This window comes from Coloeus monedula (assembly GCF_965178545.1).
Source record: "Coloeus monedula genome assembly, chromosome: 6".
NCBI classification, from domain to species: Eukaryota; Metazoa; Chordata; class Aves; order Passeriformes; family Corvidae; genus Coloeus; species Coloeus monedula.
The window spans coordinates 39,708-64,954 of NC_138786.1; the positions used below are offsets into that span (position 1 = coordinate 39,708).

The 25,247-nt window shown below is 50.5% G+C and overlaps 1 protein-coding gene across 1 annotated transcript in view; it reads right to left on the reverse strand.

The window, feature by feature from the left end:
- The window catches only part of EPS8L2 (EPS8 signaling adaptor L2), a 47,003-nt gene that overhangs the window by 10,781 nt on the left and 10,975 nt on the right, over nucleotides 1-25,247 (reverse strand). Inside the window, exons 2-8 of the mRNA XM_082284530.1 lie at nucleotides 17,617-17,681; nucleotides 16,512-16,567; nucleotides 6,267-6,331; nucleotides 2,088-2,249; nucleotides 1,651-1,800; nucleotides 1,445-1,524; nucleotides 1,173-1,312 (exon numbers count right to left, since the gene is read on the reverse strand). Coding sequence (XP_082140656.1) covers nucleotides 1,173-1,312; nucleotides 1,445-1,524; nucleotides 1,651-1,800; nucleotides 2,088-2,249; nucleotides 6,267-6,331; nucleotides 16,512-16,567; nucleotides 17,617-17,660 — 697 coding nt within the window. The 5' untranslated portion in view covers nucleotides 17,661-17,681. The remainder of the gene's footprint in view (nucleotides 1-1,172; nucleotides 1,313-1,444; nucleotides 1,525-1,650; nucleotides 1,801-2,087; nucleotides 2,250-6,266; nucleotides 6,332-16,511; nucleotides 16,568-17,616; nucleotides 17,682-25,247) is intronic.

Here is a 25,247-nt window from a genome sequence, read left to right on the forward strand (position 1 = left end):
GTGGCCCCTCGTGCAAAGAAAATGGCATCAGTTCAGGGCAAGGGCTTGGAAAGGGCCGGCAGAGCAGGATCTGCCAAGTGGGAGAACTGGGGAGGCAGTTTTGGCAAAGGACCGTGACAAGTCTGCAGCACCTGTGAGTGTGGGGATGAGATGCCCCATTGGGACAGGTTTTGTAGGAAAAGCGGGAAGGCATTTCATGGAGAAGGGACCTCGGCAAACAGGCATCACTCAAGGCTTTTTCCTGTCATCTGCTCTCCTGCCAGGCTCTGTGCACTCAGAGCCAGAAATCCTGCCGGGGGGAACTCCCAGCTCTGCTGGTGTGAGCACTCTGTGAAGGGCAGAGGTAAGAGTGGCTGCTTTTCATCAGAATAGAGATATTTGTTCATGGTCCAGCTCAGAAATAGAGATATTCCTTTTATGATGCAGAACTGGACCTGAAATAAGTTCTCCGTTCAGCAGCCAGAGCAGTTGCTCGGCTTCAGATGCCATCCCAGGAAAGGAGTGTTTTGGATGTGTTACAGTATCCTATTACATGTTTTCCTTGAAATTGGAAATGAATGCTAAGAGAAGGTGGTATGATAGGCAGGGGTGAAAAATGCTTACAGTTTGTTCATCAGTTTGATTTTTTGTCAGAGAAAGAGCTTGTTTCTGTTCCTAGGAACTTACTTCTGTTACTTCTTTCTCCAAAGGAAAATATCAAGTTTTTCTAAGCCAACTCAAACGGGGTGAAGTCAGGATGGTTTTGCAATCAGTCTTCAGATGAGTGCATAAGAGGGATGAGTTCAGACCTGCATTTCCACACTCGACTTTACAAGAATTCATGAAAAACAGTTGATTTTAGAGGGTGAAATCTTGGCTCCTGTGAAGTCAGCAGAGCCAGGAATTTGTCTTTCTGACCAAATGTCTTGTCTGTACCTTTTAAGATCACCAGTGCCTGGTTCAAATTTCATGTGATGGCTTATGAGGGGCTTTTGCTTCTTTGGGAATTTCTCTATCCCCCAAATACAGGTGTTGTTACAAGGAGTTTCTGTGAGCTTTTCTTTGTCGAGCAGAGCAGAAGATGCCCAGTGGGTACAACACTTATTTTCATCACAGATCACTTCAGGAAGGTTGGCTGTCTGGATTAATTAGTCTCCCGTCCCCAGGACAGACTTCATGAGTGTTCCCGGTACCTGGATCATGCTGGGAAGGAGGTGCCACCCTGTTCCTGTTCATCGCTGAGCCTCTCATGTCGTGCTGGATCGGGATGGGAGCTGGTCCTTGAGGTGGGGGGAGGATGGATTGTCTCTGCTTGATCTTTTCCTGGTTTGCCCTGCAAGGAAAATGGCACAGACCAACCCCATCAGTGGCTGTGGATCCCGTTTCCAAGAGAGTGGAGCGTGACTAAACCACTGGAAGCAGGGGTTTATTGTTGTTACTCCCAGCTGTATCCCGCAGTACTTACTTGAGTGTCTGTGGCCGTATCTTCTTCCCGTGCTTGTGGTCTGCCAGGGCACTTTCTATGTCCTCATGAACCATCTCAGCCTCAAGGATAAAACAGGAATGTTTTTAAGGGTTTGGCTTTAGGAAGGATTGGAGGAAGGGGGAAAGGGCAGACAGCAAGAAATATGTTTTATTCTGTTTCACACCAAGCAGGAAGGCTTTGCTCACCTCCACCTCGTCACAGTTGAAGAAGTGGATGTCAGGTTTGTGCTGCTCGGAATCCTGACACACGAGCAGGAGGATGGAGGAGTAGCGCATCTGATTGAGCACTGTCTGACAGTGCTGTACTGTCGGCAGGGGGAAGTCCTCCAGCTCCTCCTGCAAGAGAAGGGGGAAGGTGTCAGGCAGTGGGGAACTATTAGACTGAGGGGGAATGGTCCTGTGCAGGAACTCCTGGGATCCATGGGCTCATATTCCTTAGTTTGTCATTGCTAAAAACATCCTGCTCCCATACTGCAGGGCTGACTCTAATCCAGGAGAGTACTTTGGTAGTGATTCACCCTTGTTTGTGTTCCTTAGAGCTTGCCCTCTCCCAGGCAGAATGGGAAGGGTACTCACTGCACCCCACACTTCAGTCTGGGGTCAGTCCCACAGGGCTTTGGTACCTGTGTCTCACAGTCCAGCAGCCGGATGGACTTGTCATTCACTTGCAGCAGCATCTCTTGTGTCCAGATCTTCTCTTTGGAGTTGAGCAGGATGAGTTTCCGGATTGCGTCATCCACTGTCGTGATGGACTCGCTCTTGTCCATGATGAAGGTGGCCAAGTGCTGAAGTTGGGGAGAGAGAGGAGATAAAAAAAGGTGGAAAATGTTTGTTGGGGTGTGTAAATCAGTGGTGAAAGCATCTCTAGAGGCTACCATTACTGTTTGTAGTTCCTCAGATCTCAGGCGTGAAGGAGGTGCTGCACAAAACAATTCTGGTTGTTGGTACCAGCCTGGCCATGGCAGTGAAAGATTTGGGTTTCATAATGGGTTCTCATAACCAGTTTCACCATCTGCATATTACTGTCATCAATTCCAGCAGCTCTGATCCCCGTCCAGCAGGGCAAATGCCTCACACACACGAGTTACTCCCTGGGCCCCTCTGAACCTGGCTTGGAAGTCAGACTGTGAAAGTTACACTTTGCTTGCCAAGCTATAAAAGCACTTGTGTTTTGCTTGTCTTGTGTAGCAAAGCTGCTTGTGTGGGATTTGTGCCAGGCAAAGTGCTCACAGAAGCCATGGGCAAGTGTTGGTGCTCTGTGCCAAGTGGGATCCATGTAATGTGTGGGGTCCCATCCTTTGGGAACAGCAACTCTGGAGAGCTTCTATGCTGCAAAGCCTGCTGGAGCTCCAAACCTGGCAGCTCACTCTACATCAGCCCTTTAAGCCCCCCTTAGGGCTGGGGTTACCTTCCCCCCAAAAATACCCAGCTCAGTCCTCACGGTAGTGAAAATGGGTGTTGCTGACTGTAAGAAAGGATTTTTTGCTGCTTGCCTCTGTCCTGCCCTGTGGCTTTGCTTGGTTATCCTGGTTTTTGTACCTCCCTCCACCTGTCCTATAAACCCAGCCCATGCTCTTCTCCCGTCAGCCAGGCTTCCGTGCTGTTCTCCCCTCCTTTGCTGTCCCATGTGTGCACTTGGGCCAGGAGCAGCTCAGCTACAGCGTAACCGTCCAAGCTGCTTTCCCATCCCTGCTCCAGCTACATACTGAAGCATGTGGTGATTCAGGCCTTGCACTTGGCACCTGCATGACCAGAGTTTGTGTAATGGGGCAGCACTTGCAGCTTTGGTCTGCTCCTGGGTGGGCCTCCATGGGAAGGGAATGCTGGGCAGGGAGGCAGCTGTGGAAAGGAGAGGTGTGTCGCATCCAAATGTATGCTCGCCAGCAGTGGGTGAAGGCCACTCCAAAAATTCAGGTGAGTAAGTGCTGCTCCCTGCAGATGGAAGAACCTGTTGTGTCTGCCAGCAGAGGGGACTGCAAAGCAAGAAGAGCTGCGACTCAGAGCAGCCAGGCTGTTTGCCCAGCTGTTATCCCTGTGCCAGTGGCAGCACAGCCAGGCCACATGTTCAGGTGACAACAGGGAAGGAAAAAAATCAGGAGGGAAAAGGAGGTGGTCCTCTTTCATCTTGTTCCTTTTGTTGCCCAGCTGTGTTCCCGGTGAGATGGGAAGGGGAACGTGCCTGACTGGCAAAAAGCAGCTGAAGCTTTTCCCTGTCTTTACCAACTTTTCCAGGAGAGAAAGGCAGGAGGTTTTTGGATGGATAAGTTTCAGGCCTGACCAAGGCATCTGTGCAGTCCAAGGGCCTGCAGCCCTTGGAGGCTTATTGGGCCAGATCCCAGCTTTTTCTCTTGTCCCTGGAATATTGAAGCATGACCCTCTCATCCTGGTTTCCTTGCTCAGTAGGGTACAGAACAGGCGCTTCAGCAGTGGTGGCTAAGCTGGAGAACCAGGAGCAGATTAAGCCTTGGAGCAGGGACACCCAGGTGCTGCAGGTAGAGCTGCCCTGGGGGACCAGGGACAGCAGTGTGGCCACCCCAAATTGTCCTGCTGGGCATTCAGAGTTTGTGGGGAGGGCAGCAGTGGAATGCCTGCTTCTCTCTGATGCAGACATCCTGTAGTCTGGTTTCAAAGCAAGAGCTGGAAAAACGGGGGGTGTTTTAAAGCAAGTCCTAAATTGATAGGAAATTTGTTGTAAGGGGATGAGTTTTGCCTGGCTTTTCTGCCTTTGATACCATATCTTCCTGTCTTCTCCTAGGAGAAGTAAGGGATCAGGTAACTTCTTTGTGGTGCTGATGTACTCATGAGCTGATTCAGTAACCCAGTAGGTTGTGTCCACAGTTGACATGTGCGTCAGTGGGCCATGGAGGAGGATGAGAGAGTTGCTGAGAAAGAATTCCTTTCTCCCTGTAAAAGCCCAGGTAAATGCTAAGTGGGAAGCAGATTAGGAGGCAGCAAAAGCTGATGCTGCTCCAGCATGTCCTGCCGTGGGAACTGGAACCTTGGAGAAGCTGTGGATCTCGGGATCTGACACAGACCAGGTGGACCCGAGAGGGATGTGTGCACTCAGAGCACACAGTCTTGGACAGTTGTGAGGAAGCACAGGCAAGAACTGTTGTTGCAGTTGGCTCCACACAAGGTGGATGCAGGGAAAGCCTCAGATTTAAAGCACTGGTGCACCTCACTGGCAGAAAGTCTTGAAACGTGCTCTTGGGCATTAGGGGTGGATAGGGTTTGTGGTGTCCCATTTGCTCTTAGATGATTCCCAAAGACGGGAGGAAGGAGCAGAGAAGAGGGCAAACACTTCAGAGTGCAAGGCCCATTCCTGTGTTCGTCAAGCAAAGGTATGGGGTGAGGCACTATCTAAATAAAACTCCAGGCAGGTGTGTGAGCCGAAAGCTGAGATTAGCAATGCAATCACGAATGAAAAACATGCTGGGTGTATGTTACTGTAATTGTAAAATAGTGCATGGGAAGGTATTTGCCAAGTCAGTCTTATCTGTGCAGAGGTGACGAGCCCTCTGCTTTCAGAGCAGTGAGGAGAATAGGTTTACTCAAAATGACAGGCATTTTTATCTCTGCTATTATTTTATCCACCACCTTTACAAGCTTCATAAATTCCTTTGCTGTTTATTGTTCAGTTAGTTTTCATGGAGGGGAAGCTACTTGTCTGACTCAGTCATTAAAATATTTTTCTGCTTTCCATTTTCCATAGATATGGGTGGATTGAGAGGGAGAAGCTTGCTGCTGTCTTTGTTTTATCCCTTAAAACCCCTTTTCACCCACATGGATATTCAAATACAGCAGCTTTTACTAGAAAGGGCAATGAGTCCATCCACTATTAAACTTTGATCAGATTACTTCAAAGGGTGTAAAATGCTTCCCACGAGGAAACTGCATTCTATCTCACTGCCTGCCACCACAGTCCTGTTTGCCTTGGTCAAAGTTCAGGGGAGAGACTCACAAACAGGCGGCTTATGGCATAACTAATGAAGAATTCATTTACATGTCACCATTTAAAGTCCCTTCTCTGCATCCATGAGTGACTTCTGAGCCACTGAGTTGGTTTCTCTGATGGAAACCAGGACCTCTTTCCAAACAGGCATTTTACAAGTCTGAATTTAGACTTTTAAGGGGCCCCATCTCCTAAATATGAACCTCAGGAAGTGTTTTCCTGTCTTGCCTCCCTCAGTTTTCGGTGATGAATGGCCCCGCCTCCTCCATGGAGTTCTGCACCAGCGAGTTGCGCTACAGGAATCGCTGAGCTCGGGATGGCCGGGATGGCCAGGCTGGCTCCTCTTTTTGGGGTGGGTGTCTGTGGCAGTGGGAGATGGATTTGGCTTATTGCCTGTCTTGTGTGAAGGGGTTTGTGTTACCAGAGAGGACACAGTAGCTGGGGAGAGCTGAAAGCTGATAGTCCATGTGGTCTCTGTTGTTTGGAAAGCTGAGTTCTGGTGACCACCATGGGAGCTCTGCTTTTAACCTGTCTGTACTGATCAGAAGGGTTTGAAACACAGGGTGAGAGGAGGGACAACATTTCCTGGTCTCCTTCAGACACAGAGGAGGGAGAGGACAAGAGCTTCTCCATTTCCTCTTTCCTTGTACAGAGTTCCCCTTGTTTATTTAAATCTTTTTTCCCCCATTCTCCTTTACTCAGTGACTTGGGACTTTACTGGTAGGGAGGTTCCCAACTCCGCCTTGGCCTCCTGAAGGTCCAGCACACACAGAACACACTGCACTACTGGCACCTGTCACTGACCTTGGCCTCTCAGCCCCTTAGCACTCCATTGCATGTGTGTGCTCACCTGGACGTGGTACTGGGAAGTCTCGTGCATGATGATGTTGGAGTTGGAGTATTTTTTCCTTTGTTCTGTAAGAAACAAGAAAACAAGCATTGGTTGTTTTTCTTTGGATCTGAGAATTACAACTCCGAGTCTTTCTCGTGGTCTCTGAGCTTTCCAGCTTGGGCTCCATGGGCATTGCCAGCAGGTGTCTCTCCAGAACAAGCATTGCCTTTCCTTGAGATTTGCCTTGGGGATTTCACCTTCCTCCTTGGCCAGCCAAGAGCTTTTAAATCGAGCTCCTCTTGGTGCACAGGGCTGAGCACAATCCTGCCCACGGCTTGGGGAGCATACTGAGCACCCAGAGATATTCCAGAGATAAGGATCGTGGAAAGATGCTGCTGCTCTTGTTTGGAGCCTGGCAAGGGTGGGTAGAAGCTGATTCAAGCCGATTTCTAAAGCTTTTTAACACTTATTCTAACACTCTTTAGGCTGCACCATCAGCCTGGCAGGACACACGAGTACTTCATACCTTGTAGCTCTGCACCTGTGGCTGAAAACACGGCAGTGTTTTGCCTCTGCACCTGACTGCTGACAGCCCTGGAATGGTGGCTGTTGCTCAGTAGAAGTGATTTATTGATTTATTGGTGGGAATATTGTCAGAGGCATTAATGGAGACTGCAGGGCTCTGAGCCTGTGTCTCATACACCACCAGCACCAGCTCGGAGGTGGAGTGAGGATGGTTCAGGGGAAAGACCTCAGACACCCAGCCCAGCTCCCTGCTCAGCCATTCCAGAGTGACCTTGAATGAACAAATTAACATTGCAGCACAGCCCCTTCCCACCTCAGGCTGGCAGGAAAGGCTCAGTGGCACTTTCTGGTTGCTGGGGGCTTTAATTGCAGTCTGTCCTACTTGAAATATGGGGCAAGGTCTGGGGTAGGGCACAGGCAGTGCATCCCGCAGGGATTCAGGGCTGATGTGAGGCACTTTTTTCCTCTCAGTAACCTCAATTTCCTCCCCGAGCATTTCTTGTGTAAATAGATGACACTGATGGAAATGAGAACACCACATTCATGTGGGATGGAGACAGATTTGGGTTTTAAGACATCCCATCTCCTCCTTTTCCAAAGGGAGTGGAAAAGGCTGAAGTGGGTGGTCTGGAAACAAAGGGAGTTTACATTCGGACAGGCAAGTGTCTCCAGCCCTGAGAGGAAGGGTGCGGAGTTGTGTTGGGAACTGGTAGTCCCTGAGGGAAGGAAAGAATAGCAGGGGGATGAGGTTTCCAGTGGGAGGCTAGCACAGGTCTGTGTTCCTATTAGGAAAACAGCCCATGCAGCTGTATCAGTGGTCAGGGCGACAGCTGGTTGCCCTCAGACCCTCTGGGATCCCCTCCAATGCCTTTTCCCCATCCTCCAAGCTCAAAGAAGCTGCACGTGTCACAGTCAGGGGAGATCTCAGCATCACCGCTGAGAAAATATTTGGAGAAGTTTTAGGGACTGATCAAAACCTCAGAACTCTGCATAGCCCATCTTCCCATTGCCTGCACTCCATGAGTGCAAGAGAGCAAAGGCCCCTTTAGCCCTTTGTAGCCTTGTTCAGACAGCAGCAAGCCCTGGGACAGGGAGAAACGCAGATGTTTCCCCTCCCTCTGTTGATTTTTCCCAGGGGGAATTTCTGCATTACCTCCAGGAGTCACAGAACTAGAACAAAGTGCCTCTATTTTGTCTCCCGATGTCATCCAAGTGATGTCCCAGAAGCTGCACAGGGCAAGAAATGGGGTGTTTCTGCATGCTCTGAAGTCCCTTCTGTCTCCTTGGCTTCTACCTGGCCCCCACACCCATGGAAACTTTTATTTTTGTGTTTCCTGCTGGCATCTGCAAAGAAGACCACGAGGTCTGGAACCAGACAGGCTTTCTGGGGACAGGGGGGTGTCAAAACACTGAAATCTCCTTCTTTCCTAGCGCTTAGTTTTGATTTAAACACAGGAAGAATTAAAGATCCAGACTGCAGATCACAGAAGAGTCAGGTTTGGGCCACATCTATCCAAGGAGTGTGGGTGCTTTAAAGAAAAAGAGTGGTGTTTGGTTTATATACTCAAAGCAATGTGGTGAAACACTGCAGGGCTTTCCAAGATGCATCATTATTTGTCTTTGATTAAATCTGGCCCTGGCTGGGCTGATCCCAAAATGCTTTTAGGAAGAAATTCTTCCCTGTAAGGGTGGTGAGGCCCTGGAACAGGCTGCCCAGAGCAGCTGTGGCTGCCCCTCCCTGGTAGTGTCCAAGGCCAGGCTGGACTGGACTTGGAGTAACCTGGGATAGTGGAAGGTGTCCCTGTCTGTGGCAGGGGATGGAATGAGATGGGCTTTAAGGTCCCTTCCAACCCAAACCATTCTGGCATTCTGTGAATGATGCTTAGAGCAAGATCTGTGGCTGTTTGACTCCTGGATCAAGGGGGATCCTTTCCTTTGCCCAGGTGAACTCCCTTGGCCAGCCATATACCTCAGAAGGCAGGTCAGCTGTCCTGTGTGGCTCCACCCTGCCCTTCTGCACAGCCTTGTCCCTGATCTGCTGAATTTTGTATGAGTGCATGCTGGCCTGTTAGCAGCAGCAGCAGCAGCTCATTTCCTCTGGCTTCATCTGACACCTCACATCAGGACACTTGGCATTTCTACAGCATCCTGCAACAGGACCTCGGCACCTTCAGGTGTTATCTGACCCCTAACCTGGCCCCAGGATGTGGAGAATTTGCATAATCCCCATGTGATAGATGAGCACTGCAGGAATACAGTGATGATTTCCCCAAATTAGCTCAGACACCCATCTGCATCTCTGTTTATCTCCTGCTGTGACCTTCAGAGTCTGTGGCAGTGGAGGACTCTGGATATAACACATGCAAAGGGCAGGGAGAGCTCCAGGGCTGTGGCACTGGTGCAGCAAACATCCAGAGGTGATAAAACTGGCATGAGCACACAGTGACCACCACTGTCCTTTTTCCCTTTTGTCTGCCAAGAGAACCAAAGAGATGGGAAAACAATACAGCTTTGTCCTGTCCTTTTTGTCTCTGGCAAGGAAAAAACCCAGCTCATAGCATGGGTATCCTGGCAGGTGCTGCTGTGATCCCCTGTGGCCTGAGGAGCAGTCGTGCTGATCCCAGACTGTATGAATGGGATGGGGAATCCAGAAACCTTTGAATGCCTTGAGCATGGATAACACGTGGGGCATGCGCAGCTTCTGGTAAACTGTCTAATCTCTTGCCTCTCAGGGTCTGGCCCAGTGATCCCTAAGACAATCCTTTGAGGGGAAAAAGCCCTATAAATGGTTCTTTAACGGAATTCACTTCAGTTCTCTCCTAACCAGGTAGCTTTAATCTTGCCTCTCACCCAGAGGCGTGCAATGTATGTTATCTACCACTGTTACCTTACAGCTAAACAGTGCTGTAGGAATGGTGTTTACCACTGGCACCAGTGAGGAAATGGGAAGAGCTGAGACCACTGCAGAGGTACAAGGTGGTACCTGAGGGCTCAAAACAGTGCTGGGCTGAAATCCCAGTGATGATACTAAAATCTTGGCTGGCAGGGAAAGAGTCCTGTTCGGCTTTATGTTAAGGAGCAGAAAGGATGAAAGAGAGCACTAAATGAGGAAAAAAAAGCAGTATCGATGCACATCCTGGAGGGCTGGGGTTATCAGCTTGGTCCAGGAAGCCAAAGCATGTCTTTAGTGCCAAGTTCCCTCCCCATTTCCATGCAAAACCTTATTTTACAGGGAGCTGGGACGTGGCTGTGAACGCTCCGTTCAGTGAGCACAGGAGATCAACTAGCGGGATAAAACTGCCAGCTTAGAGCTGGGATAATTGGTTAAGATCTCTGGGAATGTTGGAACAGTGCCAAGGACGGCAGGAGCAGGCTTGTCTTTCTCCATGCACGGCTTCTGCCAAGCCAGAGGGGCACAGCACCCCCAGTACAATGTGACAGTGGGCCCCTGCCCCGCCTCTGTGCATGTCATTCTCTGATTAATTAGTTTCACCACACAAGATCCCACAGGATCCTACCTGATCCTCCCTGTCCCCCCCCCCCATTTGTTTCCAGCTGTTGCTGGGCAGAAGGCACAGCAGAAGACGGGGGGATGTACAGACAAGTACGGAGCAGTCTGTGAGGAATGAGAGGTATTGGATTTGTTTTCCTTGCCAGTACCATACCAAGGATCTCTCCTCCATTCTCTGAATCACACTGCTGACCTCCCCAGCCTCCACATCCATTACAGCAGCCTAAGGGAAGTCCTGGCGGTGCCTTCTGGAGCTTGCCAGTTCCTTATATAATCTTCACATTATCTATACGTTATCTAGCAGTGCACATGCTGTTTATAGGAACCTGCCAGCGCAGTGTGAGCTGCTCTGTGCCAAATGGCAGATCAGGACCAGCCTCCCAAGGAGAAATGGGGCAGCAAATGCTCTGTGTGCTCATGGCAGCCACAGAAACCTGCCAGGCTGGCTTACAGAGCAGCAGTATGGAATAACCTCCATTCCAGGATCCCTGCATGGGGATGTGGCAGTTGAACTCAGCATCTGCCAGGTTCCAGCTTCCTCGCCAGGTAGGAGGATGGGATGCTCCAGGTTACCCATGGCTAATCAAGGATCTGGTTTTGGGCCTTGCACAGACCTGCTGTGCCTGAGCTCCCGACAGGGGAGAATCTGCAGGTCCTACCTTGCTCCTTCCTTGTTCTCTATGGCCAGCACAGGAAGACCTCCATTTTGGGATATCTTTGCAGATTAGGGAGCATCAAGCTCCCTGGGTTTGCTGCTAGATCCAAGGTACTTGCTGACGTGCTGGAACTGGTCTGTACCAGCGCCTGTGGCACTGGGAATGTCTGCCTGGTCAGCTCTCACTCACGGCTGGTGTGTGCGGATGGCTCTGGAAGCTCTTGGAGTGAATGAACAGCTCTCACTGAGGTGTGAATGGGCTGTGGCAGCAGGGAGCAGCTGCTCTGGGTGTCACACGGCTGAATTCCTATTTGGCACACTTTATATTTGCCACAGCTCAGCCCCAAGTGCTCACATTCCTGGTTTATTAGCTGAAGACACAACCCACTCTAGGAAAGCAAATAAAAACCTGGCGCAGCTCCTGGGTTGTGCAAGGACTGAGTACATGGAGGAACAGTGTGTGTTTGTGTCCAGTATGTCTGGCGGCACGGTGTCCACCGGCCTGCTTGGAGCAGGATAATCAGGGCATTGAGGAGCTGCAGCTCACTGGTAGAGATGTTCCCTTTTGCCTTTACAACCAGACCTGGAAGAAACCTGCAAATTATTTTTCACCAAAAAACCCAAAGTGGTGTTTTCTCAACTTCCTGTAGCTGGTAATGACATTTTTGAATGTCAGAACATAGTAAGATTGGGGGAATCCTGATTTAATTAATTCGCTTTATTTGAGTCTTGAAAAAAATTTGTAATGAAGAGTTCCCCCTTGGTTTTTTGTTGTTATTTTTATGAACTACCACAGCTTTAGCTCCCAAGCTACTTGGGCGTATCCAAAACCCCATTTCCATTTAGGAAAAGGTTCCTCTGTGTGAGCTCTGAGCAGTTACTCCATGTAAGGAGAGAACTTGTGCTCAGCAGTTTCAAGGTAGCAAAGAAAAAGGGTCACTGTAGATGCTGAGTGGCATTAGAGGTGGGAGATCCCTCTCCACAGCATCCCTGTCACTAACTGCCATCCCAAACTCCTGGCCAGCAGCACCTGGAGCAGTGTCTGCTCCTCCCAGTAGCTCCAGTCAGGGCTGAACTGAGCCAATGTGTTCCCTGTTTCACCCACCACTGGGGTTTGATCTGTAGGAACCAACAGGATTGTTGGCTTCCAGTTTTTCTTCCAGCCCTGTTTGCAGTTGGTGTATTAAATGTCCAAGACATTGAATAAACGGGTCACCCACACACAGAGTGCCAAGGGGAGCCGGGTAATCTGAAGCTGGAATCTCAGGTGGGAAAGGGGATGTGAAAAAGGGTGCTGGAATGGCACCGAGGGAGCAGTGGGGGAGGACAAGGGAGTTATTCAGGACTGGCAGCAGAGGAGATGAGCAATTAATGGTCTGGGCAAGGAGGCTGGACCTCTGCTGAACCTCAGGCTTTTTCTCCAGTATGATGAAGCCTTTAAAGACATGACAGTGAGTGGCACTGTTCAGATGTTGCCCAAATCCCTGTGGATTTAGGTATGGACACGGTCCTCTTGACCCAGCAGTGCAGCTGAGCAGGCTCGGGTTTAGCCACCTCTCCTGTCAGGGTTGTCTCTTGCAGACAATACCAGTGTGTGTTAAATCCTGCACACATCCTCTCCTAAAGGTTGTGGGGAAGGAACAGTCCCTCTGTGCTCCTGTCAGTAATGGTGTGACAGCCGTGTGGCCTCCAGCTGGAATTGTGAAGAAGCTCATGGTTTGAGCAGGGTGTGGCAGAGCCAGCAGCAGGGAATTACAGACTGGGCACTGTGCTCAGGGCTGGCGGGTCTCATCTCAGAGACCCCTCCATGTGGCTGGGCTGGAAGCCCCATTGGGATACAAGGGAGATCTGTGGAGACCCCCAGGAGTTGGTTCATGACCATTAAACGTAATTTACTCCTTCTCCATTGGTGTGTTCTGCCTGGCTAGCGCCAAGCAGCTGCCCGTGGCTCAGGGGTGATGCTGGCGCCAGTGCAGCCTCTCTGCCTGTGGCTCCCCAGGGAGATGATCCCTGTCCAGGGCCACGCCAGGCAGGAAGTGGCTCTTCTCTTTGTGATAGTGCCTCGTGTCCTGTTACAGCGCCGCAGCCTGGCTTGGGTTACGGGTGTGCAGTGTCAAGTGATCGGTGTTAGCACCGCGCTTCTCCAGCCTAACCCATTGCTCCAAAACCCATTTTCCAGCCCTGTGCCCTATCAAGTCTGGTTCTCTCCCAGAAATGAGTGCATCGAGGATGGGTGGGCAGGCTGGAACCAACTGGCTGTGTCCCTCTTGGCCTGGGGTGCTGGAAGGAGGCTGAGCACCGCAGGGACAGACAGCAGCTAAACAGAAATGAGCTGCACCTCGCCAGTGCCCCATGAGAAATCATTCCCATCATCAAACTGCCCTCAACTTCTCCAGCTACGCTGCCTAATCCATCAGGAGAGCCAGCCAGCGCTGTTTGACAGCCCTGGAAACAGCTGAGGGGAACACCTGCAGAAGTCCACCTGGAGTCACCTCAGAAAGGTGTGGCAGCAGCTTTCCTGCTGTGGGAAGTGCTGTGCAGAAATGCTGCCTGCCAGCCCTTCCCGTGGGTTCTGCTGGAGCCTGGTTTCACCCCCCCGCCACAGGCTTTCATCTGGGCTTGGAACCGACGCCTGTAAGCAGAGAAGCAGCCTAATTATTTATGGTGTGCATTAATATTTATTCAGCTGGTGGCTGTGTAGGGAGAGAGGTGGCAACCTGAGAGGGGCTAGCCATTCCCTGCTGCCAGCTGAGGCAGGACTGCTCCCTGCAGCCACAGACCTCTCCAGAATGTGAAGCTGAACGAATGTGGTGCTGTTTTACTAAGGGGGTAGGAAAAGGATGAGTGTTCTGCTCCCATGAGAGCCAGAAAACTCCACCGAGGATGGCAGAGCAGCTGGAAAACACATCCAATTCTGGTAGGGATAGAGCATGGGAGGGTATCTTGACACTTTAAGCCAATTTTGTTGTAGAATTCCCTTTGGTCATCTCTCCACATCCCTCTGTGCTCACCACAGACACTATGGTAGACAACATATTTGGTGATTAAAGCAATTTCAGTGGGCCAAGTGTGACACCAGAGCCTTCCCCACCCATCAACAGCCATGTGATGAGGCTGTGTCCTGTGAGGACCTTCACACTATGCCCTGGAGCCCCCCAGAGTGGTCCCCCACCTTCATCATCCGGGTGCCTTCCTGTGCACAGCCTGAAGCTGCTGCTGTGTTCCAGCTTCATCATGACAATTTTAAATATCCCTCTTCAGGGTCTCCCCCTGAGGTGGGTTTAATATTCCCAGTGTACCCTCGACTGGCACCCCTGTCAGATTAGGCCAGTATTACTGTAGGAAAAGCATCTTTGGAAAGCTAAACCCAAGGCCTTGTTCACCAAGAAATAATATTTAGACACCTGTGTGCATTGGAGCATCTGTGGTCATTACCCAGCGCGCCTTAAATGCAGTGGATGCCTGTGAGCTGGGAATTTGGAACTCACTGCACTTGCTTCTTGGAGGTCCGGCAGTGTACACAGGCTGAGGGTCCAGCCTGATTGCACTGGAGGAAAATGGAGATATGAAAAGTCTTGTCAGCTCCAAATGTCCCTCAGCAGTGTTGTAATCACATAATCAAGGCCAGCTCGGCTTGGTGTGATTTGTTTCATTATGAAACATAATTCTCCCTGGAATTTTAGTTTTTGCCTGCCCTCTACCCCCAAATGTGCCAGCTCACAGCAGAAATTAATGCTGGGGGAGGAAGGATCTGAGTGGGAAAGGGACCAAGACATTTAAATACTGGTTTATGCGTGCTGAATGTCCTTTACTGAATTAGCGGGTGGGTTTCAAGTGCTGCTAAGCAAAATCCCTCTGGATGTGCTCATGCCAGGGGCTGGGCTGGCGAAGAGCCACTGATTTGTGCAGGGAATGCCTGCAGAGCTCGTTCTGCATTTCAGTGGTGGCAGGGAAATAACAGGCAGCTGCTTTACTCCTCCTGAGGATTTGGCCCAGGGACATCCAGTCCTCATTTCAGGTTTGCTGGAATTTGGTCAGAGAGGTCCCAACTCTGATGAATTTGCTTTTGAGGTGTGTTCATGCAAAAAAATGTAGAAGATTAAATTCTGTGCTGAAAAGTGCTTATTTGAGAGCTGTGTTTGTTTCCAAGGCAGTCTGTCAGCCTTTACCTGCTCTGGCTTTCATGGCATGGGATTGAGGGGTGCTCCCTGTGCTATGGCACCATTAGATTCCCCCCTAGAACTCTGATGGCACCCGCGGGTGCCAGCCTGCAAATCTGCTTGACTTTAACGCCGTTGTGAGCTCCCAGGTTCATTTTTACACATCTCTGTAGGGCTGTTTACCTGGCAACTGCAGCCCTCCTGCCCCTGACGGCATGTGCCACAATTTCAGTGCACAGCCAAAGGAATGTGCATTGCCTTGGAGGCAGGAGTTTGTTGCATTAGCAGCCCTCTGTGCACCCAAAATTTCCACACCTCATCCTCTTGCTTCTTTATCATGTGTCTTTCCATCTTCAGAAGCAACTGACACATTCAAACCCCTGCTTGGCACCTGCCCACCCTGCAGCATCCAGGCCACAAACAGCCCAAATTTCTGCTCTGTCATTATCCCTATGTTTCATTTCTTGGCAGCTAATTGAAGTTAACAACGACTTTGTTTAACACTAAGTACAGCCCCTGCCATCCCGCTTCTCCCCAGGTGAGATCGGTCTCTCTGGACACTGCTCCAGGCCATCCCACACAGATAAACCTCCAGCCAAAACCCTTGGGCAGAGTCACTTCCCAGGGACAAATAAACCACCTTGGCAGTTCATAGCTGCCCAGTTATCGCAGGGCATCACTGATCAAATAGAAGATCTCCAAGGAGAAGCACACGCAGCCTGTTCCTTCCCAATTAAACATCGACCAGGTAAATCCACAGCTCTCAGGTGGGAGAGCTGGCAGGCTCAGACTCTCCGAAAGCTGCTTGAGTTCCCCCAGACAACCCCCAACTTCTTATCCAAGAAATAACTGAGGGAGGTGATTTCTCACATGATTTATGCTTGCTCTGCCCATCACAGAGGCCACATTTTCACCTGGGGTACCTGGATCTGCTGAGATCAGGAATAACTGTTATTGATACCTAAATGTGCTCAACCCAAACAAGCTGACTCTCAGACTGTGAAGGAACACCCATCCTGCCCATTCCCTGCACTTCCAAAGAGCCAAAGGGCATGGAATTTTCATAGTTCACTGAGTAGTTAAAAGAGGATAATCATTAACCTGCCGAGGACAGTCTTTCTTTTGTGAGGCCCTTTATCAGGTGATCTTGCTAACAGACCTGGGGAGGATCTGGGTGGGGGAAGCAGCCGTTCTGTTCCCACAAAATCCCAACTGTCCCCAGCGTGGGAGGTGTAGGCACAGATGTGAGGTGTGTTTTTGCTGCCAGGTCAGGCCAGCCTGTTGCATATGGAACCCTGGATTCATGAGGCTTTGGTTGAGTTCCAGCCTAAAGCTCCCCAGCGTCCACATCCAGCTCTCCAGAGGTGCCTTTGCCATGGGAAACTTTGGGTATGTTTGCAGGCACGACTCACCGTACAGGTCCTTTGCGCTCAGCTTGGAGGCTCCGTCGGCTTTGCCGATGCTGCCACTGGAGAAGAAAGAAGGTACAAATCAACCGTCAGCTCTCAAATATTTTTAACATCAGTTTTCACACAGCAGCACTGCAGCTGTCCCAGAGGGACCAGCCCTTCCCTTCCTTGCAAAGCGTTTCCTTGTGGGCCGTGCCAGCGGCTCCCTGTGCAACCCTATCTGCTATCCACACCGCAGGCACATGTCACTGAACCCAGCAGTGGAAACAGGACACGGAGCAGCCCAGCCAGGCCTGTCCCCACTAGAGTTACCTTTGCAGTGTCCCCTGGAAGGGCAGCACTCTGGAGGGGCTGGGCTAAGGACAGCGGCTCCCAGTGTGCCATAAGTGGGGCTGTTACAGGGAGACCTGAGTCCACCTGAACCTGAGGCAGTGTAAGAGCCAAGGTGATGATCCCTTCTCAACGGACATGTTGGAGATGTGCCCCTTGAAGGCAGGTGCTCAGATATAGAACATATCCCATGTAAGAATGTGAGAGGGTGGAATCGTGTGTAAACAGTCGAATTTTGGAGTGTCAGGTCTCTAAGCACCACATGTAGGGCCACCCCCCATGCCTGGGTTATGGGTAGGAATGAGCAGCCAGGAGATAATGGTGTTCTCTCTGGCAGAGGAGGATCCAAGCGAGATCTGAGGCACTGTGGTCAGGCTGTCCTGCATGGAGCAGTGAGTGCACGGGCGCCCAGGGGCTGCTTTGTGCTCTGTCACCATGTCCCCCGAGGGCAGGCAGTGGTTCAGGTGCTCATAGCCATTGCAGGAAGGAGGGAGAGAGAGAGCTGGTGGCTCTGGCTCCGTTAGGAAGTTGCCATGGGCTGCTGTAGCCCGAGGCTCCTGGTGTCCCTCCTGTGGAGAGGCTCCTGGTATCCCTCTGCTCTCTCCACCTAATGTGCCATTATCAAACCCCAGTGCACAGGGCAGGTGATGTGTGAAGCAGTCCCAGCTTGTGAGGTGCCCAGGAGGGGTTAAACAAACACCAAGGACTTTGGGGATGAGTGGGACTGCTTAGAGTATCCCCTGGACGGTAGGAAGGATTGGTGCAGGAAGATCCTTACTTTGATGGGCCGGGGTTGCTGCTGAGGGTTCCTTTGTGACTCATGTTGCTTCACAGGCCAGGCAACTGCAGCAGAAGCACAAGAGACAGGGTCAGTGGTTATAGAACAGGCTCTCAGGTGATTTATCCACGTGCACCCTGCCCTCCCTGCCTCCGAGCTGGGGTCTCCAAGCAGATGGAGCAGTCATGTGAGCACAAGGGTGTTTCCTCCCTGCTCTCAGTCACCTCTCACTGCTCTGACCCGAGCTGAAGGTGACACATCCCAGGATGCTTTTTCAAAACCTGCTTCCACCCCTCCCTCTTGCCCTTCCATTCCAGGCACACCCCAACTTCGTGGCTTTTCAGCACATCTTTTTCCAGCAGCACTGTCCTGCCTAGGGTTAAACAGGGACTGAGGTGGCCTTTGCCTTCATGGTCTGTCCCAGCTCCCTGTGCCTCTGTGCTCGTGGCTGTGTGTCCCAAGTCATTTTTCATGCCTAGAGTGCTGTTAGCTTCTGTTAGTGGTAATTTTAAGCTCTACACCAGCTGTGAAAGCATTTTTACAAGGGGACTGCCCACATAAAGAAAAATGTGATAACTGAATGCTGCTCCACTGGCAGCACAAGGATGAAGGAAAATGTACTGTGGTGTCTGAGTGGTTAGTGAAAGGTAGCCAGGATCAGCACTGATTTTTTTTCCTCCTCTTACCAATGAGAATTAGAATGTGGGAGGAGATGTGAGAGAGATCCAGGGACTGCTCTGACAGCAGAACTGCAAGGGAAAAGAAACAAAACCAGCAAACAGGGTAATAAGATCTCAGGGAATGATTTGTCTTGGTATCCAAGCTCTTCACCTGTGCTCCATGTGTGAGCTCAAGGGAAGCCAAGGCGAAGTCCTAAAGTTTTTTTAAGTCTCTTTTGGAAAGTTCAGGGGCACTTCTGTGCCTGGGTCAGACCCTGCTCGCCTCATGATAAGGTTATCAGAATTCAGAAGTTTGGCTTTGAAATACTCATTGCTGGCCTAAAGGAAGAAATTCCTCAGTGTCCTCAGTGGGATTTCCTGCAAGGGAACCACTGAGTGTGCTTGGCGTGTGCCAAGGTCTGCCATGACAGCCATGGGCAGGCCATGGAACTTCCTCCAAGGGTTTGTCTTCACTGAATCTAGGCTAAAGTGTGTGTAATCCCCAGGGAATACTTTGGAGTCATCCCTGACACCTGGGATTTCCCCTCTGGAGGCTGACTATGTGCTGCAGGGTTTGTTGTATCGTCAGCAGAGCTGCCCTAGATTCCTTACATATCCGTTTTATTCCTCCTGTTGGAACACTTGTGGTATTTTGCTCCATGTGTTTCACCCTGAGGTGAGGGCAGAGACAGTTCTCTCACTGATCTTATCAGAACTGTCAGTGGGATGTCAGAGGGATGCACTTATGGGGATGCAGGTGAAGTACCTGGCTGTACACAGACTGCATGGAGAACCCCAGCAGGTTTTGGGCTCAGCCTTACAACTTTCAGCCTGTTTTCTGTCACAGTAACACACTCAGCATGGAGACACTGCTAGAAAGGACTCTCAAGTGCATTTTAGTAGCTAGTATGTTAAATTCACCCTTTTTTGTCTCTGTTGTGGTCGATACTGAAATCCCTATGCACACCTATAAGAGGTATAAATCCATATCCACATTAGAATAGAAACTTGGTGGGTTTGCCAACACCTCAGAGTGTAATAAAACCCATCGCTGTGCCCAAGCTTGGGTACCTGTGAATTTTTCCTCTGGTAATAGCTGTCTGCTGGTTTCCTTTTACAGTCCTCAAACTGTTCCTATCTCCTGGATCTCTTTGTGCATTAGCATAAGATACCTGGAAAAGAGAACTGGGGCTTTTAAAAACCCCACTCTGCTCTGTTTACTGTGCACCACCCAATCACTTGAGTCCCACAGCTGATGACAGCTGGGAGTGTTTCTGCATATTAGTGTCATATTCTCACCCCCTTTCTCTCACTGCCCCAGGGCCATGTCCTAATGTACTGAAATCCAGGTTATTCCAGCAGGAATGTGTCACCAGGTTTGGCCTGTGGAGCTCAGACCTGCTCCCAGCCCCAGCTGTGAAACACTAGGAGGAACCAGGGATCTAGCTGAGGTCACCCTGGTTTTTATTTCTTCTTCCCAAGCTGTGTCCAAAAAATAAGCCTCTGGGATCTGCTCTGTGAGGAGCCCATCTGGTGCAACCCAAGGTGGCTGACAGAGGTGCAGACTCCATGGCAGTGGCAGAGGAGTCTGGCTTCGTGGGCGAAGCAGGACCAGCCCTGAATTCTTCATCTCGTGGTGGTTAATAAAATACTGATGGGATCAGCTGGGTTCCCCAAAGAATAAGATAACCTGGAAGGCTGTCCTCTCTTCCAGGGTGCCTGTGTCCCAAGGAGGCCATGAAACTGGAAGCAGTGCATACACCTGCCAAGTCAGCAGGTCCTTATTATGCTGGGCTCCCTTTTCTTTGTTTATTCCTGCTATTTTCCTATTTGCCCTTTGCTCGGCTCTCCCCGCTGCGTTCCGGCCGGGGCTGTGTTTGGCCTTGTGCTGGTGACAGCGAGGGCATGGTGTGGTGCTGGCCAAGTGAAACCAGGATGGAGCCTCATGCCAAAGCTTTTAATTCAGCCTCAATTGCCTGATATTAATTGAATCCAAACTGGAAGATTGCAAGGGGGAAGGGCACATTTCTGAGGGGTTGGAGACTTTCTAATCAATCTGCTAAATCAAGAGACAGCTGGGCTTGTGAAAGGTGAAGGAGGGCTAAGAGCACTTCACCTGAAATGTGGACAGAGCCGAAGACATGAGAGATGAAGCTGTGGGCTGGCCTTCCCTCTCCCCTTGGGTGGTTCTCTCTCCCCTTGGGAACATCCTTAAGAGCTCCCACAGTCTGCAGCCTCAGCCAGATGTTGTCTTCTCCCTGCCCTGATTAGAGGGTTCTCAGCTCCCTCTTATCTCCCAGCAGGTGTGGCTGCTGCCTCCTCCTTCCGCAGCGGGATGAGCGTAAGGAGGGAGACGAGACGCAAATGTCACCACACAGTGTGTGGCTGTGCAGGTGTCGCCTTTGACTCAGCCTAATCAAAGCCAATTTCAAGACCATCACCTGCCCCTTTGCTGGTGCAGGGCACTGGCTCTGCATGGGTCACCAAGCAAGGCAGCTAAGCCTTGCACATGTGTATGGTGTGGAATGGGACAGGGACTCCAGGAGCTACAGCAGGCTCAAATTCTGTCCGCTGCTGCTGGAGCAGCTGCAGGGAAGCTAAACTGCATGGCTAAAGCCTGGTACCTTGATCTGGCCCAGGCCAGGAGGTCCCAGAGGGACTTAGGAAGGCCAGCACAAATCAGTGCTGAAGGCCATCAAGGTGGGTGAAGACATGTTGTACTTTAAAGCACAGGAAATCCCACTCCCTGACTTTCTAGCCAGTCTTATCCTTGGAGGTCAGATATCCTCCCGAAGACACACGGAGCCATGACAGGAGCCTGGCATTGTCTGCACCACATTTCTGTACTTTAATAGCAAATGGAAGCTGGCCATGCATTGTTTTGGCTTTCTCTGAGTCTCTTTGAAGAGGGAGCTGTGACATAGATCCCTCTTCTCCAAGGGTGGAGAAGCACTTTGTGAAGGGAAAGAGTAATATCTCTTCTCCTCTCTGGGCTGATCTTGGCTATTGTTGTATTTTGTTTTTGTTAGGTATAGTTCTCCCTTATCTGCTGTGGTCAGACTTCTTATAGGGCATGGAAAGGACATGAAAAATTCTGGATTTGGCTAAAGATTGGACAGCTTGCAAATGTGAAATACTAGTGGGGTTTTTAGGGCTATTATTATTATCATTACTGTTAATAACAGCAGCATCTGGTGTTTGTGGTTTTTTCTCTTCATGGGTCTAAGACCTTTAAGACTGAGACTGGGTTCGTTGGTATCAGAGAATATTAGGATGTGATTGTAGCAGCAGGGACTTATGCTGGTCAAAACAGAACAGTTTTTGCTGGAACAGAAGAAGAATATGGCAAAACCCCCAAAAACCTTAAGCTAAGTGACCTAGGAGTAAAAACAAGTTTTTCCAAGCATGTTCTAACCCAGTTCTAACAGACCTTGTCTGTGTTTCCATCAGTCATCCCACCGAAATCTGCCTGGGGCAACAGGACTTCCGAATTGCCCATCAGCCATGGTGAAGGGACTCTCTGCACCAAGAGGTGAAGCCACTTGGGCGCTGGTGAGATCCCTGGGATGGAAACGCTCCCAGGGGTCCTGCCCGGAGTGAGGGGTCCAGTGTAACCCTGCTGTCTGTGCGTGTATCCTGCGCCAGGGGGATGCGCCAGGCAGAAATGCTGGGTTGGCAGCAGCCTTGGGGAGTAACATAAAGCGTCAGGGAGAAACATGAGCTGGCCACCACACGATGTTATCTCTTAGACTTCCCAGACCCACAAAGTGCCGTCTGTTAGGGCTGCTGGATGTTTTCCTATGGGAATGTCAGTCTGGAGAAAGCTGTTTGATGGGCTGTGCTGCAAAGCTTGGGCTGTTTGGACTCACAGGAGAGCAAAGGGAGCACAGGCACTGTGGTGTGTGTGTCCTGCACTGTTCCTGCTCCAGACAGCTCCCCCAGCCCCTGGGAGTATCCCACCAGCTCCCACAATCCATCCTACCCTCTCTGATGGTATGGAAGGAGCTGGCAGGGAAGTATGGCAGGGAAGTATGGTAGGGAAGGCCACAATCTCACATCAATCCACAAACAAAACAGCTTTTGGGCATTAGTGAGGCACTGGGATATGTGTGCTCAGGGCTCCTCATGAGGCATCAAGAGTCCTAAATTCACACAAACTGGTTTAGATCTCTCAATGCAGTTGTGAGAGGGACCCTGTGAGCCTGTGGTTGACTTGAGAACTTCACATGGGTCTCTGGTCTCCCGGTCCAGCCTCCTGGAACCACCCTTCTCCTGCTTTTTGTTGCTTTTCTGAACCTGCCTGTAAGGATGGCTTCAGGGCTCACCAGGAGAAACTCAGGGTCTCTGCCAGGAACATGCACTCATAAAAAAAAATAATATTTGGGTTAGTCAGAAAGCATCAGGAAATGCAAAGCCAGAGCAGAGAGGCTGACAGCCAAACAGAGGAACAGGTTGTTGTTTCTCCATGGAGGAGCAAGCCAGGATCTTGTCCCATCCAAAATTTCCAAAAATTTGCAAAATCAGGCCTTGGTTGACCAAGTCAGAACCTCACCACTCTGTTTTAATGGTGATGATTCCTGCTTTGGAAAGGGGAACACATCCAGATGACACCGCCTGGAGAGTCTGGTGGCCATAGAAGTCCCCATTGTTATCTGTGTTGTTTGAGATGCCTTCACAACACCCCAAGTCTGGGAAAGTGGCAAGTCCTCTGGTTTTTTCCTTCTTCCACCCTTTCAAGTTATCTTTACAGTGGCAGACCTACTCAGGATCATGGATCCCTTTGGAAAGACAGAAGCCTATGGAAGAGGGGCGTGTGTGTGTGGAGCTCTGGGGTGTGCATGGCACGTGCCGTGTTCCAGCAGAGGCAGTCCCCAGGTACAACCTGCCAGGTGTCTGGAGGAAACACTCCCTGTTCTGCACATCAAATTGTTCACATTGTGGAGATTCTCCGGAAGACGAGCACCTGGATAAATATAACCCAGCCCAACAGGTCTGGGCAGAGAGGAACAAAGTGTTCTTCAGGCTGCACGGCAGAAGTGGCAGCAGCTCTTTTGGACTGAGGCATCTCAGACCTACAGCCACCCCCATACCAGCTTTGGTGGACCATGGCCCGCCTTTGAATCCCATCTGGATTTACTGTTGGTCTCCAAGGGGCTGAAATGGAGCCTTGGGAGCTCAGAAACACAAACTGGCACTACAGAGCAAAAGTGCCAATATTTACAGATTCCTGATGGGAGATTCATGAACTACCTAGAGAGGGAATGTGTCCATGGTGATCCGCAGACAGACCTTAATTTAGGTCCCAGTCTGGAGTCCAGCAGCACTGGAGGCCCTTGGTGCCCACAGGCTGGAGTGGGAAAGGAAAGATCTTAACCTAAAATGAGGAGCTTTTATATTCCTGCCAGAAAATAAAACCTTCCTCCCAGAACTACAACCAAAAGCAAGTCTAGACAGCACCCTGCTCTATAAATACCCAGGGAAAATGCACGAATAGCCACAGTCTCCAAGATCTTGGGAAAAAACTGGAAGCTGGCTCCACTACCCCTCCGAAAGGCTTGTTTGCAGAGTCCTGGTGCCGAGTCTCAGCTCCTGGATTTACATTTTTCCTCTCTGTTGGAGGAATTCTGCAGAAGCTGGATGGAAGGAAAACAGGGAGCAGGTCTGGACTTGCTGTGTGTCTTGCCAGGGGTTCCAAGGTGAGCATTATCTATGCTTGGGCTGCAGTTTAGAAAGCTGGGGAGCCAGGCCCAGGAACAGCGCATTAAATATTAATGGATGCTTTTGGAAAGGTGGAAGGAGATGGATGAGCATCCTTACATAAAAGCTTATTAAATGGTTTAAATTAAAAGACCCCAGTTCAAAACTACCCAACTGGTAGAAAGTGTCATGTGAGTCACTTGTACTCCCCAGGAAGAAAAACCAGCATGATGTGTTTCCTTGGCTTCCTGGGAAGAGAGGAGTGTTGTGTGGAATTTTGTAGCTTTTTCCCTCTGTCCTGTTTTTGTTTTGTGCCCACACCTTCTGTGAGCTAATCCTGTCCTTAGCACCACCCAGCTTCTGGGAGGTGGGAGCCAAGGAGCTGTGGGAGGCCAGAGCTGGCCGTGGGACTGTCTGGGCAGGATGCAAGGGAAGGGCTGAATGGTTCCAGTGCTGCCAGGACCTGTGAGTGTAGCATGCCTGGTATCCAAAAAGTTTGCTGAAGAAAGCACTGGTGGTTGTCATGCTGAAGGTTTCTCTGCCCTGCATCCTTATTCACCCCACAACCCCCAAAAACTATCCCCTTTTCCCAGCCTGGTGCTGTACTCTGGGCACTGGATCACCAGCAGCAAGGGGTTTAAAGCTGTGATTTTTAAACATGGGAAGGATTTCACACTATTGATGAAAGGGAAGCTTTTTCTTTGCTCTGTGTAAAAATCAGGACTCAGAGATCAGGCCAGTAAAAATAGGGAGTGACTCTGCCTGTGTGTGTCTTATTCCAGAGCAGGACAGATAATGGCTGAGCCCAGACTGGAGCAGGGCATTGAATTGCCTCTGTGTTCAGGCAAAACACCAAAATCCTGAAACGGGCTGTGTGCTCGTGTCCCTGGCTGCAGGCACCAGCTCCCACAGCTGTTCCTCACGTGCACCTCCTGTAGAGCTGGAATATTTCTCTGATGGCTTTTCCAAGCTTGAAGGCATTTGTGGAACAGCTGGGAGACTCGGTGAAAGGCTGGCACCAATGGTGGTTGTGGACTGCCCATCCCTGGAAGTGTCCAGGGCCAGGTTGGACGGGGCTTGGAGCAACCTGGTCTAAGGGAAGGTGTCCCTGCCCACGGCAGGGGGTGAGTTGGATGGTCCTTATGGTCCCTTCCAACCCAAACCATCCCAGATTCTGTGAGGATGAGCTAAAGCTGGGATGGAGTTGTGAGGGTTCCTGTTGTGTCCAGGCTGCTTCCCACAGTAATGTCATAGTTCTGATGGAGAAAAGCACAG